The sequence below is a fragment of the Aegilops tauschii genome, chromosome 3 (assembly GCF_002575655.3).
Source record: "Aegilops tauschii subsp. strangulata cultivar AL8/78 chromosome 3, Aet v6.0, whole genome shotgun sequence".
In the NCBI taxonomy this organism is placed as follows: Eukaryota; Viridiplantae; Streptophyta; class Magnoliopsida; order Poales; family Poaceae; genus Aegilops; species Aegilops tauschii.
This window is the reverse complement of record NC_053037.3, coordinates 371,255,324-371,272,418: the sequence shown is the minus strand read 5'-3', so window position 1 is coordinate 371,272,418 and position 17,095 is coordinate 371,255,324. Positions and strand designations below refer to the sequence as shown.

Here is a 17,095-nt window from a genome sequence, read left to right as displayed (position 1 = left end):
ACACAGGGTTCATAAAACAGAATGTGGATGCAACTTTTGATCCGGGAAAAGGCTCAGGACCCAGGTGGCGACTTCCTAGCACCAGCCTTTCATGATATTTCTTTTGTTGAGGACTCGAGAGACGGCCTCATCTTGGAAAATGATATGGGCTGCAACAACTCGACAATTAAAGCGGACTGCATGGAGGTCATAGAAGTGATGAAGAATGGTGGCAATTCTTCATGTCACATCTTAATTCAGTTAGTTTTCAGTATGGCCCTAGGTAGGCCAATATGGTGACGGGAATTTCGGTGGATGTACTAGCAAATTTTGTACTACAACTATTTCCACATAAAATATAAACCACCATGATTGCATTCCCTCAACAACAACAAAAGAACACGTTCACTCTGACAAAAGCCTTGATTAAATATGACAGAGTAAATATTCTTGCTAACTAAATCAATTAATTTAATATACAATATTACAACACACAGACAAACTGTTAGGACTGCAGCAATGGTTAGCGTCAGTCAGTCAATTGCGGGCTCCTTGCAAAAAGAATGCTGCTGCAAGTAACCCAGTGTCCTCATTGGAGTAAGACATGCCGATCAAATAGTATCGCTTGGCCATTTGTAAATCACTAGCTCTGCCGTTTGGTCGCCACATAAGCCTCAGCCTGCAAGTGGTACTACTTTTTACCACAAGGATACAGCTACTATACAACTTGGGAGTGACCGGTGTTCGGAGAAGCAATAGCTCCAGCACAAACACAATAGACCACCCTCTAATCAACCACATTTGATCCAGACCACCCTTTAATCAGTAACCACGATAGATTGTTGAGTTGCTGAGAGGCATTAACTGCAAACGCATCAAAGGGCACCGCCGTCCTCATTTGTGTCATTCCACGCCCATATATCTCTGAATGTCCACCTGTGATGAACAAGGCATTATTGCACCTGATCGGTGCTACGACTTCCATCATCAGATTTCACATTATGTTTGCACCAGGAAGAGAGGAAGTCGCGTCTGCTGTTTGTAATGCAGCGGGCGCAAATGGCATTGGTGCCTGCTGTGGTTCGTTAACGAAGCCCAAAATATTCAAAGTATGTCTGCCATGTAGAAATCATCAAACAAGACACGTTAGAAATTACAGAAACTGAATGTCCACGTATATTTTGGGAGTTTTGGGAAACATCATCTATTTTGACAATATTCTGACATGAGCCTAATGCAACTGAGGGGCATAAAACTCTTAAGCAACTTAGACAGAACCAACATGGCACACTCCAAAGAAAGGTGATTACTCTTTCTTGGTTTAGAACTCCACAATAGGACGATGGATGTAAAAACTATACAGGTCACTGCAACTGTACTATTGAGCAATAAAGGTCTCTCCACTGCCACACTGACAAAGGGGTAGTTCGAGATTCGGGAGTAGTGTAGGGGCAAGAAATTGCTGGAGAGATGACCATGAGACAGGCATCAAAGAAACAATGAAACCCATGATTGCGAGTTGAGTAGATGGCTTAATGGCTACAAAGAGGGTTGTGTTCAGATCTAAATCAGATGCTTCGGAAGGATGGAGGCTGAGGGAGGCCAGGGCAACCAACATTAGATGGAAGAGATTCTATGCCCCCCTGGTCTCCCCCTCTCGCCATCTGCTTTGGCAATGCATCTTTAATACACCTTTGCAAGACATCCTAGCATCCGCCCGGTCTCCTGCAACGTCATACATGACACAGCGAGAAACCATATGCTAGCAAGCTTCGGCAGACCCACTGCAACCACAGCCAAGCGCCTTATCGAATCGGGACACCTAGGCAACGCGCTGTTAACTTGGTGCTTGAGCCACATAAAAACTCCATAGCATAACAAATTAACAATAATACATCACAAACTCCAAAAAGAATAGCCAGGAGATTTACTTGAGGAGGCCCAGAATATAACTCAACTTTACCAAGGCTACAAATTCCACACAAAGCACCATTGAAGTACCGAGCCCAAGCAGTGCCACAGCAATATAAGTAAAACCAGACCAGGCTCATTAGCTACACTATTTAGAAGCCCTAAGTAACTATTAGCAGCAACCCAAATGTTTGCCAGTGCAGCAATTTAATACAACAGTGATAAGTTGTTACATAATAGCTACTACTTTTAGAAAATCAGCCTTTAATGCACCTAAATGCAAGATTAGTTATTTTGTGCCCAAGCTAACAAGAGTTCCACAGCATTCGAGTGAGCTGTTAAGGTCAACAGGAAGTACCTGGGCAACTTGTTGTGCAAGTTCTGCCGATTAACAAAGGAAGAAAGATGTGGTCGAAGATTCGGGTACTTATTCAATGCAACTTCAAGCTGTGGTGGAGGTAACTACATGTAGCATCGTGATGTCATATCAGTAAAAATACAAGAACATATATCCAGGAATATATTCAGTAACACAATAAAGAAATACTAATACCTGTAATAAAACATCGAAAGAGCGTGGTTGAGTCTGGTATGCCAATTTTAAGAACCCAACCCACAGCTTTGGCATTTTCCAGATCTGCAGCAAGAGAGAAAAAACTCAAGCTTAAGAAATATAACTAAAAGGTTAAAAACTGATTAACAAACTTTCATCTCACAATTTCTTAGCAAAATAAACAAGATAAACATTCAAATTGTTTAACATGAGCATGTTCTAGAGATCATTAATCTGTTGAATACAACAAAATTGCTGTACATCAGTCACAGATGGTTATCTTTTGTAACATCTAAACAGACTCTAAAGCGCAACTTTGACCACTAGTTACTATTGTGATATGTTTTGTAAGGGAAGGCACACTTTTCAACCCGCGAGTCACAATCATGATCCCCAAAAACGTCTTGGTTGAAACCTTGAACTATCAAAATCATGGAATTAAAGGTGCTGGCGGTTTTAAAGTTCCAGTTTGAAAATTAGACTCATGTAAGAGTTGAGGGCTGCAATTTGCACCTTTCTGTTTATTGAGGGCTGCAATTTGCACTTTTCTGTTAATGATAAAAATTGTGAAAGGATTTTTCGAGACAAACCTACATATATCATTTCCATGTTTCAGTGTTGTCACACGTCCGAAAATGTTTTTTTTTGTTGCTATACAGAATATTGAACCAAGAAAAGGCCAAATAAAACCTTAGGTTAGAACACCCGGCTAGCTTGTTCATACTCCCTCCATCCCAAAATAAGTGACTCAACTTTGTACTAACTTTGTACTATCTGACTATTGAAGCAAATAAAACCTAAAGTTAGTACAAAGTTGAGTCACTTATTTTGGGATGGAGCAAGTACAAGATAATCATATTCTGTTACAATTAACTATCTGACTATTGAAGCAAATATTATCATGATTCAACAGGGGTCCCATATGGTCAATCAATGAACAGGCAAGTAGAGTCAAACACAGTGAAACTCAAGAAATTCACAAACCTGCTTATTGACAAGCCTGGAAAGTATCCCCATGACAAAATCAACCTGATGAAATAAAGCATGATCAAATCACTGAAAAACAATATTATCCAAACTTCGATATTGTCTTGACCTAAAGAAGTCCATTACAAAGATGGAAAGTGTACTGGCAAGAAAGAATTGTTTCTATTCTGTGGCATAAAATTATAATCAAATCATTGCACGCAACATAAGGGAAAAGTAAGCTGCAAATATATATACACTAACTAAGCAAGTACGCGGTTTATACTAAAGACTGCAAAGATTTAGAAGTCACGATATAAAGTGGTATAGGCAAGTAAAAGTTCTAATTTCTACCAGTTAGAATCAGGTATTATTCACTGCACCTAAATAAATTATCAAAGCATCAACATACCAAAGCTGGGAAAGCATCGAGTGCTTGAATAACTGTTCTCATAAAAAGAAGAGGAATCGGTACATTGTCGACCTGCATGACAGGGTGAACAACTAAGCAAAAGGAATATACATGAAAGTATTGCACATGATAACAGTGGTAATGTAAGTACCAATTTATTTAGTGCCTTTTCTAGAACTTGCTGAGTAAATACCGTGCGCTGCTCAAAGCAAGCAGTACAAGCATCTATGACCTGAAAATATGTTCATTTCCATCAGTGATCGATTAAACTGCAGGACAACAAATAAACTAACATCACACGTCACAAATGCATGTGTATGTGTTTGAATACAAAATCTAGGCATTCACATGTGTCCGATATAACTCGAGAATTGAATTGATTATGGAAAGTCAGAAAATGAACAAGGTATTCAAAAAGCTTCGTCTATCTGTACATGCTGAGAATATGCTCAAGAGATGTTGAATATAACAAGGCAGCATTAAAAGAAACAATAGGAAACAAAATTACCTTCTTTAGAGGAACTTTGTCCTTTTCTGGATTAATATCATGAATTGCAATCAGAACTTCAGCAGGGGTTAACGCTGGCCCAGTATGAGCAGATCCCTGTCGAAAGCAGAGCTAGTCAACTCAAAGGTTGAGAAAACAACACATATCTCACTAAAATCGTTTAAAAGGGTGCCCCTTTAATAACAAATCACATACATGGGCTGTTCCATTGTAAATAAAAATACAAAATCATACAAAACAACAGAAAGGTTGCATTAGCTAAAAAGAAACTGTTTCGCAGAAGCTATCACAGAAACATATAGCAAATTCAACAAAATCAATAACATGCTCCCAGAATGAATAGGACATATATGCTGACGAAGATCAGCACTGTGTATAATGCACTAATCTATTCAAACATTGACTTTATATAACTTGTGCATTTTTATTTGCTTGCTTTGTGCTTTTTCTTGCTTGTGGGTAAAGTAACTTAAAATTTTATGAAATAAAGAGGCAAGAATGTATGCAGGCATTTCATATGACAAATTTTAATTACCGTGATTCCAAGATCAATTGTGACTGGTGGCAGCTATGTTGGTCTCAACATATTCCAATAGAGGTACTCTATCAAACCAACTTTTATGAAATGCCATCATATATAAATGCAATACCCACTAATGGAGTTGCTAATAAGCAAGATAAAACAACCTGCAATATCCGAGCAAGTGCGTCTTGGAACCTGTCAGGTGAGAGATCAACTAGTCTCGGAAATATAGGCAGCACCTGAGACCACAAAGAAACAAGACAATAAATAAATATGCTACTAAATAAAGATTTTAAAGAATAAATGAAATCCATGATCATGAACCATAAAGTGTGAAAAATGATACAAAAAAACATGTGGATAATAAACTATACTCATAAAAAAAGGACCACCCTACATGGCATCCTCTGAGAATTTTTCAAATGACTTTATAACATGCATTTATTACCAGCTGCAAAATAATGTTTCATTCTCGAAACACATGTAACTCCAAAAAAATCACACTTTTTAAAGATATTCCAAGTATTAAAATAAAATAGACTAAGTGGTCAAAGTTGGCCTGAATTATGAGTCTGCGTGAAGTTCAAAAACTGCATACATATGAACCATTGTGACCTCAGAGAACAATCATTGCATCTTTTTTTTCAAAAATTACTGTTATGCCTGGAGTGTGCTTGTGTCTGCTGATTTTAGATTATGAAATCCTTACACTATTAGCCTCTAAATACCCAAATTCCGTCTTGTTAATTATATAACGTGTCCCAATCAAGTTGCTGCTTTGCCGATGCAATGATTGGTCCAGATTGTGCAGAGCGCACAAGCTCTTACAAACATTAGCATGTCAGTGACAGCATTTCTGCTTCTGAGCTATAGTAAAGATGTAGACATCATAATACATATAAAAAAACAGAAACCAATACCTCTTCCTTCGGAAATGAGGATAGCAATGGAATGAGAATAGACGCATCCTGCAGAGAAAAATACAAAATTCAGCAGATGTGCTGCTCGAATAAAAGGGCACAAACCATCATTTTGGAGGCAGTATGCAATGTAAGCAAAAGGTATACAAACCTTCAGCTTGGTCTCATATAGATGTTTAACAGCCACGACCAGGTTGGCTGAAGGATTTGATTCTTCTGTCAGTGTTTGCAGTATCTTTGAGAATAGAATGAAGCAAAACACATAATCAACTTCAATGTTTCACAATAATGTACAAAGAGAAGTCAGAGATAAATTGTAATACCATAGTAACAAGTTCCTCACTGCCTTCAGGTGGACTATGAATAATGTCCAGCATCTCAGGACATGAGGATCCCAGATTTCTTACAAGAGTAGGTATATGCCAATGGATACACTGCACAATTTTGTACCAAAATGTGCGGCAAGTAATTCAGTAGTCAATTTTTACACACTTTAAACTTCACAACACAAGTAAAAGTAAAACCTGCTTAACAACTTTTGGAGACCCTCCGTAAACATTGAACAGCTGTCGAAGAAGAGTAGGTCTCTGGAACAAGGCAAAAATATTTTAGTACCTCTCCAGACAAAATATACAAGAGACAAAATGGTATGCTCATGAGGATACCTTTGTGCAAAGTGCAAAAAATAATGAAGTGTGGCGTTTGGCCTCGGATACCGATATTGCTGATTGTTTAGGTGAAATCAGAGAGGTCTTAGTAGATCCACTTGCAGAAGGTCCAGCATCCGAAATCTGGGAACCACTAACTGAAGCTTCCTGGTTGCTTACTTCAACCTGTTGCATAAAAATCATATAGTACTCAAACATTCAGCCGAATTACAGTACATAGAGCATATAAAACATTGTATCACTCTCTGGAGAAGATGAAGGGGGGGGGGGGGGGGGGGGGGGAGGGGGAGGGGGAGAACTGAGAAGCCATATGCTAACCCAAAAGCTCGAGCCGATTAGGAATGATGAGCAATGCACTTATACTTCAACACTCCACCTCACGTTTGGCTACCTCAGGCCTAAACATGGACCGAAAGTGGACTGCAATTTATTTTTTTATCCAAACTGCGCCAGCCGGTCTTACTCTAGACCTATTGTCTCTAATACCATGTAGAATTGCATGCACCAGCCAATTCACCCAAAAGCTCAAGCTGATGGGGAAAGGTAGGCAATGCACTTATAACAAAACAGTGTTCAACCAGTTAGGCATACCACAACAAAATAATTCATGTTGTTTTATCAAATTATTAGACTTCAAATGCAGCTAATACAGCATTTTGGACGGGAAAGTCTAAGGCATATCCATATTCAGTCTCGTATTTCCACTGGAGCACTTAGCCAATTAGGCAATGATAAGGTGGGTGATGCCCGTGACCTTCATGCATATAAAGGAACCGCTGTTCTGACAGAAGAAGCTAAATGGATAAAAACCCTAACCCGTATTTCTTGCTATTGAATTCGGTAATCAAGCAAGTCGGATAATCAGTATCTATTTTCCATTCCTATGGGAGAAGATGAGTGCATGCTAGACTACTCAATGCTTACCATAACAAGGATCCCAATCATCAAGAATTACCTCAGATGTAGATTCTTTTGAGGTTGTGAAGTTAACATCTGTCGACACACCATGCTTATTAGCAATCGCCAGAAGACTGTCTGTGGCAAACTGCTCAACTTTTTCTGATGCATATGTTAGATCATAGAGCTTTTTCGCAACCTAAGAAATATAAATGTATCAGCATTATGGAGCGCAGTATTATATTAAAAAAACAGTTAATGGATGCTGCTGCCTACCAATCTAACCGCCTTTCCTCTGACTTCATCTTGAGAGTGAATAGCACACTGCAAATTCATCACAATAAGTGAGGCACGGTTTGAGATGGTAAATAATGTGACACCAGCAGCATAAAAACATGTCATTGTTGTGAACTCAGATTTGTAGTGTCATAAATCAAAGTTATCCTAAGATAGTAATTACAATCATGAAATATTGAGTGTTTGATCTTAGAATACATGGGGTTATAACAGAGTTGATGGTCAAATAATTTAGTGAACTCGACACCAGAATGCAGGCCACGAATAACAGAAGCAGCCTCGGGGAAATTGCAAATTTGTAAATGCCAGTCATACCAGTTGAAAAGGGAACATTACAAACCTTCAGAACAATATCCAAGCAAGCTTGCCGCAATGGAGGCCGCCCTAAAATAAGACTCCATACTGTTCCCAGGCCTTGAGTGACACGGTCACCCTCACTGTCCTTTGTTTGTTGGTTGTTGCCTTGTGACATGCAAAGACCCTCAAGGAATCTAAACAGAGACTCAGGCAAACATGGGGCATCACATAGAAGTTTACTGAAAGATTTATCTGAAGCAGGTAGCACGTCAATCAACAACTTTGCCTGGGTACAAAACAAATGGAAAAAAAATGGCATGTAAGTTCACCTTTTAGCTGGAAGACAATGAACAGATGTCTGAATAGCATGTGCTAACTTACAAGTGATATAAAGAACTTCTCGTAATGTTCAGAAGTAGATATAGAACTTTCTGGAGCATCAGCAACATTGACACACTGCAGCTGATACAACACATGCATAGCCAGTTCATGCCCCTAGGAGAAATACATGCTACAAAAGTGAGAATCGTGTGAAAAATACAACTTGATATGCAGTGTGATAGATCATGATGAGTTGATGACTCGTGTTCTGTTTGAGAAATGGGAATTATAAGTAGAAAATACACAAGCCAAACCAGCTCAAACACAGCACAATGTGTTCAAGGTCAGTTTATATTGTGTAAAACCTTGATTTACCAGCATAATCACAACCAGAAGCATACTTGAAGTACCACAAGCTCAGGACAGGTGGGCACAACTGTATGCAAGCTGAAGGCAACACAGAATAAATAAAGATATAGAGCACCACGATAAAGTACCTTTTGATCATGATTATGCAAGATAATGTGCGTCTGAATCAAATCCATAATATTATCATCAGCAGTACTCTGTCCAGTTACAGATGATGAAAATCAGAAAATATTACTTGTGGCAGAACGAGCATATAAATTATCGATATTAACACCGGTAATTTCGAAGAACTCTAGCAAAGTAAACTACAAACTGGAAGTGTTATGCATTTGGTCTACAGAAAAGGAGTTCAGGAACAAAACAAATAAATAGGGCTACAGATATTATAACACCAAATGAATACCTGAGCAACCAAATGAGCGAGCAAGGAAAATCTTGAATTGATGCTATTTTTCTTGTAATCATCAATTATCCGCCCAATAGCTAATTTGTGCAGTGAGATTTTCTCACTGTCACTTAATTCCAAATGAGATGGAAGAAGTGGCAACTCATGATTAGTATCCTCTGGTGTGGATGTCTTGGAGACTGGTGAAAAGGGACCGACCTCCAAATCCGTACTATCAGATCCGTTGTTTGAAATAGCTTCTGGTGTCAAGGGATTGCTCATCTCTTCATTGACATCAGAAGAAGGAAATCCGGCTTCCACCGGTGGGTACACTTCAAATTTTGTCTCTGGTTCTGTGGAATCATCCAAAAACTCAGATCTCTCTTCATCCATTGGCTGATGAGGCTTCGAAGATGGATGCTCCTCATCTTCATTTTTTGGTGGGTCCGCTGAATAATCTGCACACTTTTCAATCTTCCCATGAAGAGGAGAAAGTGTATTTGACAAAGAATTTGTCTGATGCACACTGGTAATTTCCACCGTCATCTGCATGGGACTAGTAGCAGCAGGTGCAACTGTTCGCCGTGGATCAAGGCGGCGAGGATCCTGCAACACATATATTTTCACAATAGGAACTTCTGTGACTTCATAAAATTTGAAGTAAAGATAGATCGTACTCTTCTTGGGTCACGCTTTGAATCAGAAACACCAGGCATGACAAGGACCTCAGGTGGTGAAATGCCTGCTCCATCTGCCGATGGTACTGATTGTGCCGTGAAGGGCAAAGAGTGCAGATTGCCTGGTAAGTTCTCTGTCGAGGGATTGGAGGGGGATTGCAAATTTGGTTGAGGGACACTCTTATTTCTAGCTAATGGAAATGGTGCTTCAGGTAGATGCTTCATTGTTTCAATTACAATGTCAGCCATGACGTCTGACTCTACTGATGAGATGAGAATACCAAGGGATTCAGCTCCTCTTTCCCCTTCAGCAAGTAAAGCACCTATCATTTCAATCATCTTCTCAACAGGAGATACACCAGTACTCAAGAGAGATGGGTCAGAGGAATGACCCATAACGGCATCATTTTCAATCTGCATCTCAGAATAATCAGGTATTCCCTGAACTGGGGGATTCGAAGCTGCAGAGCTATCAAATCTTGCTCTCTTAGCCATGCCCTCGGCCATAGCAAGAGTGTCACTTGATCTGCCTGCAGAATTCTTTCGATTCACATCGCCATACGACATCTCCCATGTTGGATGCTCGTCCTATTAATATGAGAACACAGTAAAACTCATCGCAAAAAGCCTATAATAAACTTTAAAATTAGACATGCCAAATCCATCAAGACCAACCACATAATCGTTCACACATATACCTTGTTAGTACGACAAGCGCGCTCTATATTTCTAGACATCTTCTCTGCCTGCCTAATAATCTGTTCTGTTGCTTCACCTGGGCTCAGAGCTCGAAGGCGCCTTACTAGAACTTCCTTGGACTGTCCAGAGAAAAATGGCTATGGTTAACTTGAGAAGTAGCATAAAACAATCAAAAACCAATTTCAGGATAATAAAGGAATTAAGTTCAGCAAAAATATTAAGGAAACAATATAGGGTAAACATATATGTACAAATTCTACACAAATATGAGAAGTAATCAAAGAAAACAGTGGCAAAATATTGTATGAACGCTCCAAATAAATTAAGGCACATCCCAGAAGAGAGCGAATAAAATCTAGTGCATCCTATAAACAGATACAGCGAAGAAGTGACAAGCTACATAGGTGTGCATATTAAAAAATCAATGAAGTGATAACCAAACTTCTCTAACGCACACGTGAGCCATGAGAGCATTATCATTGTTTTTTACGAGTAGGAACTCGGCAATGATCCATCAAGAAAAATAGGACGTAATCATGTAAATAGACCTGAAGCAATGAACTTTCAAGTTTTCATAGCCAAATTTGTCACTGTTCTAGAACCAAAGAAAAAACAATCAGCACTGTAGCTATCCATATGACAAGCACAAGCTCCATAGACATGAAGCAACAACTACCCATTTCACAAATAAGAGCAGATACAGCTCAAAAAGTTTAAAAACAAAAATACATTGACTGAACATGTCAAGTGTGACCTTCATGCATGACAACATCATGAGATGGAATGTGCAATTAAAGCAAGATTTTTCTAATAATCAACCATAACAGTTGTACATTCGTTTAGCTGAATCAGATGACTTTTGATATGAAATGTGTTTGTTCAACTGAATAGTTTAACAACACTACCTCAACTAGATCTACAAGTAAAAACTGTAACATGGGCAGTCGGAAAGAACAAAATAAAATGCATCACCGACATAAGTATTTTTGTACTTGAAACTTAATAAAATGGTAGAAGAAGACATTGCTAAATAAGGTGAGCTCACCTCAAGCATTGCCTGGCAAGGACTACGTAGGAACCCTAAAAAAGCTGTTTTCAGGGAATATTTCAGGCTTCCTGAATGAGCTCCTTTTGAAGTCTCCAAATTAGGGTCAAACCCAAACAACACTGAAAGGGCACGGTCATAGTAAACCGGCCTACTCTTTCCAATAGCTGCAAGACTGACATGTAACCAAGAACTTATATTTCTGATAATAACAAATATGTTTATATCACAAAGCACATATACAGTGGGAACATGGAGTGGAAAGAGTACGACATGAGTAAAGTGGCTAGCCTTAGAATTATGACAAATCACTTACAAATTCAGCAAAATAGGATAAACATGTGGGTAGGTCGGAAACCATATGAGAAATTGATTGCATGAATTAAATAAACCAATTAACAAACAACTTAGCAGATACCATCAAATATTTATCCATGGAGGGAACTGGTGAAAAGAGGGCAGGCTGGTGATGGAGGTGAGATGAACAACTTCTTCATATATAGATCTTCATCATGGGAATTTGGGGTGAAAAGAGTAGGACAACACTAAAACGGCTACATCAGTTATGATAATATTACATGCAAATTCAGAATTCAGGAAAAATATGTGGTCCAAACATATCAAGGGAGTAGTGTAAAGAAAGAAAGCTGGAAATGGAGTGAAATGAACAGCTTCCACTTCATTTAAGCCATACAGCTGGTAGAAATACTTACGAATTAATGGTGCCAACTAGGAAGGATCCTCTATGAGCATAAGCTGATTGCACAATATCCACAAGGATGATGAAAGTCCTGTTTGCATCAGCTTCCAGAACAACGGGATCAAGTCTAGGGTGAAATTTAGCTAATCGTGAAGCATCAAACCTACGATTCTTTCCTGTTTGTAGAGTGAATATGTGATTGGTTAGTTTGAAAGAACATTCGGTAATATGGCCCGTCTAATTGTGATCGAGAATCGGGTAAATGATACCTTCGATTGGCTGCATTCGGTCACTGTTGGATTGAGGTGTGAGGCACAAGATCCATGTTTCAATGAACTTTACAGCGAGTAGTTTAGATGCAATAGGAACAGGCTGTTGTTACATGTCAGAGAAATAATAGTATTAGCCAGTAAGTTGACTAGAAATGCAGAAATTACAGCGATAGCTGTCATTATATTTACGATATTCTCATAAGCACTGTAGCGCGGCGTAACATAGACATACAGTCAAAGCTCTCCACAAAATCCCTTCCAAGGATTTAAGCTAAAAGATCAGGACAGTACAATAAAGGCCAGCTACATGTCAACATGGATATGATACACATGATTTACTGCTAAAACCATGATGTGCTGAATACTGATCGCAAATATGATAACACAACAGCAACAGTTTTTCATGACATTATTGAAATTTCATAAGGCTACATCAGCAATAACTATTATTAAACTAACCTCACGCATCATAACACATACTGCATCCTTGAACTGGTTCATCCAAGCCCACATCTCTTCAAGCCAAGCATCAACTCTTCCACACTCGTTAACCTAGATTTAGCATTCAAGTGACAAAGTGAGTGCTAAGATTAAGGAGAAGAATTAAGCTATCCTTACCAAGTAAAGAACATGTAAGGATCAATAAGTAACAAAAGAGATGCAGACAGGAAACTTTTGGAGACTTCAGCAACATACAATCCAAACAAACATTTGTATCCTCAAAACAAACTAAAAATTAGGAAAAGAAGTCATGAGTTTTCTTTTATCTAGTCCACCTATAGGTAAATTTCCTCCTTGACCTGTGTTAACGGTAAAGTCATGATTCGTAAATTAGTCGACACAAATACATATCAAACCAAACCTAAGACCATTATATGATGCAGTAGTTAAACTAGTTTATGACTGATGGAAGAAGCTTTGTTTTGTTCTTTTTTTTACATATCTGTTTTGTTCTTGATTAGATGAAGCTCTAGTGTTTGCACAAAATACCATTAGGTTGAAGAATAATTTTTAATACTTCGGTACAAAATGTATGTTTAATATGTAACTTATCTAATGGGTTTCATTTTTCTAGAAGTTTCTTTCAGCTTATAGAATCAGATTTCATGAAAACAAAATATATTTCTTACTGCTAAAAATTCTTATGGTTCCAGTCAGTGAATGAATATGATCATGGATACTACAGGAATGAACTATTTGCTAAGGATTCAACTGGGCAATAACAGATATACACAAAAAAGGCTACTTCAAATTTCTAACTGGGAAACGTTTAGGCTGTATTTTCTTTTCATGGAGATATGAACAGAGGAATCCAGTGCTTTTATTACCATTTTATTATTGGTATGACTGTGTAAGATGGTTGAGTGTAAAAAACAAAATGAACTGCAACTGGAGGTAGTAAACCCCTCTTTGTAGGAAATCATTTTATGTCAGGTATTTCTTTTGACGTAGTTTTCACTCGGGAAATTGTTTACACAATCCAGCAGACCAACAGAATTAGGAGAAGCAAATAAAATAACCTCATCAAACAACAGCAACACCGCAGCAGGTAGTAGTTACAACAGTGTATTTATTTACTCATTGATAAATATCTGTTTTACAAAATAGACCTGAAGTGCCATCTCTTCCAATACAGCAGCAAATAAATTTGTCCCACTAGCTATAGATTGCTTAACAACTGCAGGATCGTCATGTTTCAAAAATGACAGCAAGTTTGGCATCAGCACAACCAAATCTTCTGTTACATTACTGTCAAGCTCTGTCAGCAATCTGTAAGAAGAAATAGTTCCATGAGTACCACTGAAATAATTCTTAAAGTAATAATCAGGGGACAGACTTAAGCATTATATATTCTTTTTGACCACCGGAGAACCATAAATTGAAAGGTTTGTCATACAAGAAAACCCATGAATCAAGAAAAATAAGCTATCAGCAAATAATCTATATTCAATGAATAAACACCTCTATGCACTGGCATAAAAATAATATACCCATCTAAACACAAATGCTCCTAAAATACGACTTTGTTTTGACAAAAAGAATCTCACCGAGGCCCTAAAGACTACTCAGATAAGTGAATGACTATGTGCATATTCCACAACCCTCATCAAGGCCCTATAGACTATTCAAACGAGCGACTGATTACGTGCATATTCCACAACCCTCAATTCTTCCTCTTTATTTACCACTCCAGGGTCTTGTCCTGTCCTTCAATATAATTACTGACAAAGAGGCACGGCAAACAGCATTGTCCTTCATTGCTCCATTTTGTTATAATATTATTTTGTCAAAGAAAGAGTTGTGATATTGTTTCTTATACATGTGAAAGTGAAACCACATAAATGTTCTCAGGTTATTGCCAATTCAAACGGAGGTATTTCATGTTCGCATTACTGCCAGTTATAGGCTTCAACATGAGAACTAATAATTCCCTGGAGATTAAGAGACCATCAACCCTGCTAATAAAGATCATAACTTGCTCACGAAATTCTCGGAGAGCAACGCTTTACCTCCTCTGGGAGAGCAGAGCTAAGCTCGCATGCATCTACTAGTAAATACTACAAAAACTTTCCCAGCAAGTTCACTAGCATGGGCTCCAGCCAAACTAAAAAAAGCAAAATCCTGAACATAGCCAACGTGAACCTAGAAAACTATCCATCGCGCATGAGTATTCCAGATATCAGGTAAGGGGATAGGGCCCCGGCGCTCACCTTAGGGCACGCGACGAATCGAAGCGGGGAGAGGGGACCTCGCCGCGCTCCTGCGGCGGCGGCGGCGCCTCGGCAGCGCCGCCACGCTGCTCCGGCCACCGGGCGCCGTCCGCCTCGAATTCCATGGCCCGGGGCGGCCAAAACCCTAGCTGCTTGGTGCAGCGCCTTACGGGCTGGCCGCTGCCGCGGCGGGCTAGGTCTCGGCTTTGCGGTACGGATGAGGAGGCGGCGGCGGCGGTGGCAATGGGATTGGACTAGGGTTTGGGCGGCCGCAGAGAAGGAGGCGCGACGGGGAGAGGAGCGCAGCGAGGAGCGGGCCACGGGGGATACGAGGAGGAGCGAGTAGGAAGGGGGCAAGGGAAGCGCCTCCTTGGCTGCACGATTATTGTAGTGCTGGGCCGCGTTTCAGCCGCTGGGGAGGCCGACGGGTGGTCCCCGCCTACGGTTTCCCAGGGACCCACGTGTAAGTTTTTCTTAGGGGGACCCACGTTTAAGGTTTTTTAAAGGGTCCCACGTGTAAGTGAATGCTCACCCTTTTCGTCCGGTTCAAAAGCAATGGAGCTTTTGCAGTGAAGCGACATACCAGCGCCCGAGAAGGATAACCCCCATCGTCCAAGCAGGGCGGCCCCTTCCCTTCGAAGAACAAAACCGATTGCATATGTTGTGGTAGAAATTATTTGCTTTCCAGCGTGAAAAAACAACGGCCCTCTCCCTTGAAAAAACGGTTACCGGTTTATTGATATATTTTAAAAATTATTATTAATTCAAAAAATGTTCACTTATTTTTAAAAGTGTTCATCAATTTATAAAATGGCCATAAAGTTTTCAAAAAATATTGTAATTTTAAAACCAGTAATTTCTAATATGTTAGTGAATTTTAGAAGTTATTCGTGGTTTTTAAAATTTTCCATGATTTTAAAGAAGTATTGTAGGTAAAATTTTAAAAATGTTCACAAATAAAAATAAAAAAGGGCAAAAAATGAATGAACACGCGAAGGAAAAAACAACAACAAAACACAAAATAAAACACTGGGAAAGAAACCTGGAGCAAAAATCGCTACAATCAGCGCTCGCGCTCAAAGCTCCCTATTGGGTCGACCTCTCACGGTTATCATTGTGAAGAGTGCATTTGATTAGTACTCTACGCAATGATCGTGGAAAAGGAAATGTCCCACTGGCGACATCACCATGTCTACACTGATGTAGGCTGGCGCCGACTGTTGTTTGATCTGGCAGTGCTCCTTCCCGAGATGGTGGAATCCCCTCCCACCCCCTTCCCACTCTCTTTGTCTATTCTTTTGTTCGGGGATCCAAGATACCAAATCAAATTCTTTTGTGAAAATATTTATATTAAAATACTTCTGATGGTGTAAGACATTCTATAAATTAGTTAAATTCTTTAGATAGCTAAACAAGGTCGGACTCAAGTATGAGCTGAAAGTATGCCGCCATCGCCGCTCCATCGTCGGGGTCGGCCTGACGGTGTATCATGTGGTCAAGAAGTCATCATGCTAAGGTTTGGACCAACTCCCCATAAGAGAATATGTCAATGTAGAAGCCCTGCATAGATCGAAAAACCCCACTGTAAGTGAATGACCACGCTTTGCGTTTGGTTCCAAAGCAATGGAGCTATTGTAGCGGGTTCAAGTATCTGGCCCAATAGAAGAGACATGGGCTTACTTTAAACCTCCTTTCCCATGGGTCAGGCGTCTCTCCCATGGGCTTACTTTAAGAAGAGCGCCCCACCACTGGCAAGGAGATCATATTCCGCTTTATGCGAAGGATATCCCCAATGGGACACCCAAGTAGGGCAGCTCCCTTCTTCGAAAAACAAAACTTGTCTCATATGGTGTTGTAGAAATTATTTGCTTTCCTCAATGAAAAACTGGCAAATCTCTCCTTTCATAAAAAATGGTATATGTATATATGTGTATATATATATATATATATATATATATATATATATATATATATATATATATATA

General features: G+C 39.3%; 1 protein-coding gene across 1 annotated transcript; it reads right to left on the bottom strand.

The window, feature by feature from the left end:
• Positions 1–331: 331 nt before the first annotated feature.
• LOC109755058 (uncharacterized) lies at positions 332–15,486 on the bottom strand. Its single transcript, XM_020313942.4, has 27 exons — positions 15,111–15,486; positions 14,010–14,169; positions 12,859–12,951; positions 12,397–12,499; positions 12,141–12,303; positions 11,428–11,602; positions 10,382–10,501; positions 9,684–10,271; positions 9,025–9,612; positions 8,750–8,818; positions 8,313–8,426; positions 7,975–8,217; positions 7,614–7,661; positions 7,396–7,536; positions 6,438–6,605; positions 6,297–6,359; positions 6,096–6,206; positions 5,924–6,007; positions 5,773–5,820; positions 5,017–5,091; positions 4,330–4,425; positions 3,973–4,053; positions 3,822–3,893; positions 3,428–3,472; positions 2,444–2,527; positions 2,249–2,352; positions 332–1,094 (listed from the first exon to the last, which is right to left on the bottom strand). Exons 1-27 carry the CDS (start codon positions 15,233–15,235, stop codon positions 974–976), a joined length of 3,882 nt encoding a protein of 1,293 aa, XP_020169531.1. The 5' UTR covers positions 15,236–15,486; the 3' UTR covers positions 332–973.
• Between the last annotated feature and the right edge of the window lie 1,609 nt (positions 15,487–17,095).

Coding starts and splice junctions, on each gene's coding strand:
- LOC109755058 (XM_020313942.4), bottom strand. CDS start 15,235: ATGGAATTCGAGGCGGACGGCGCCCGGTGGCCGGAGCAGCGTGGCGGC. Junction 9,613..9,683: donor CAAAGCGTGACCCAAGAAGA/GTACGATCTATC, acceptor TATGTGTTGCAG/GATCCTCGCCGCCTTGATCC. Junction 7,537..7,613: donor GAGGAAAGGCGGTTAGATTG/GTAGGCAGCAGC, acceptor TATATTTCTTAG/GTTGCGAAAAAGCTCTATGA.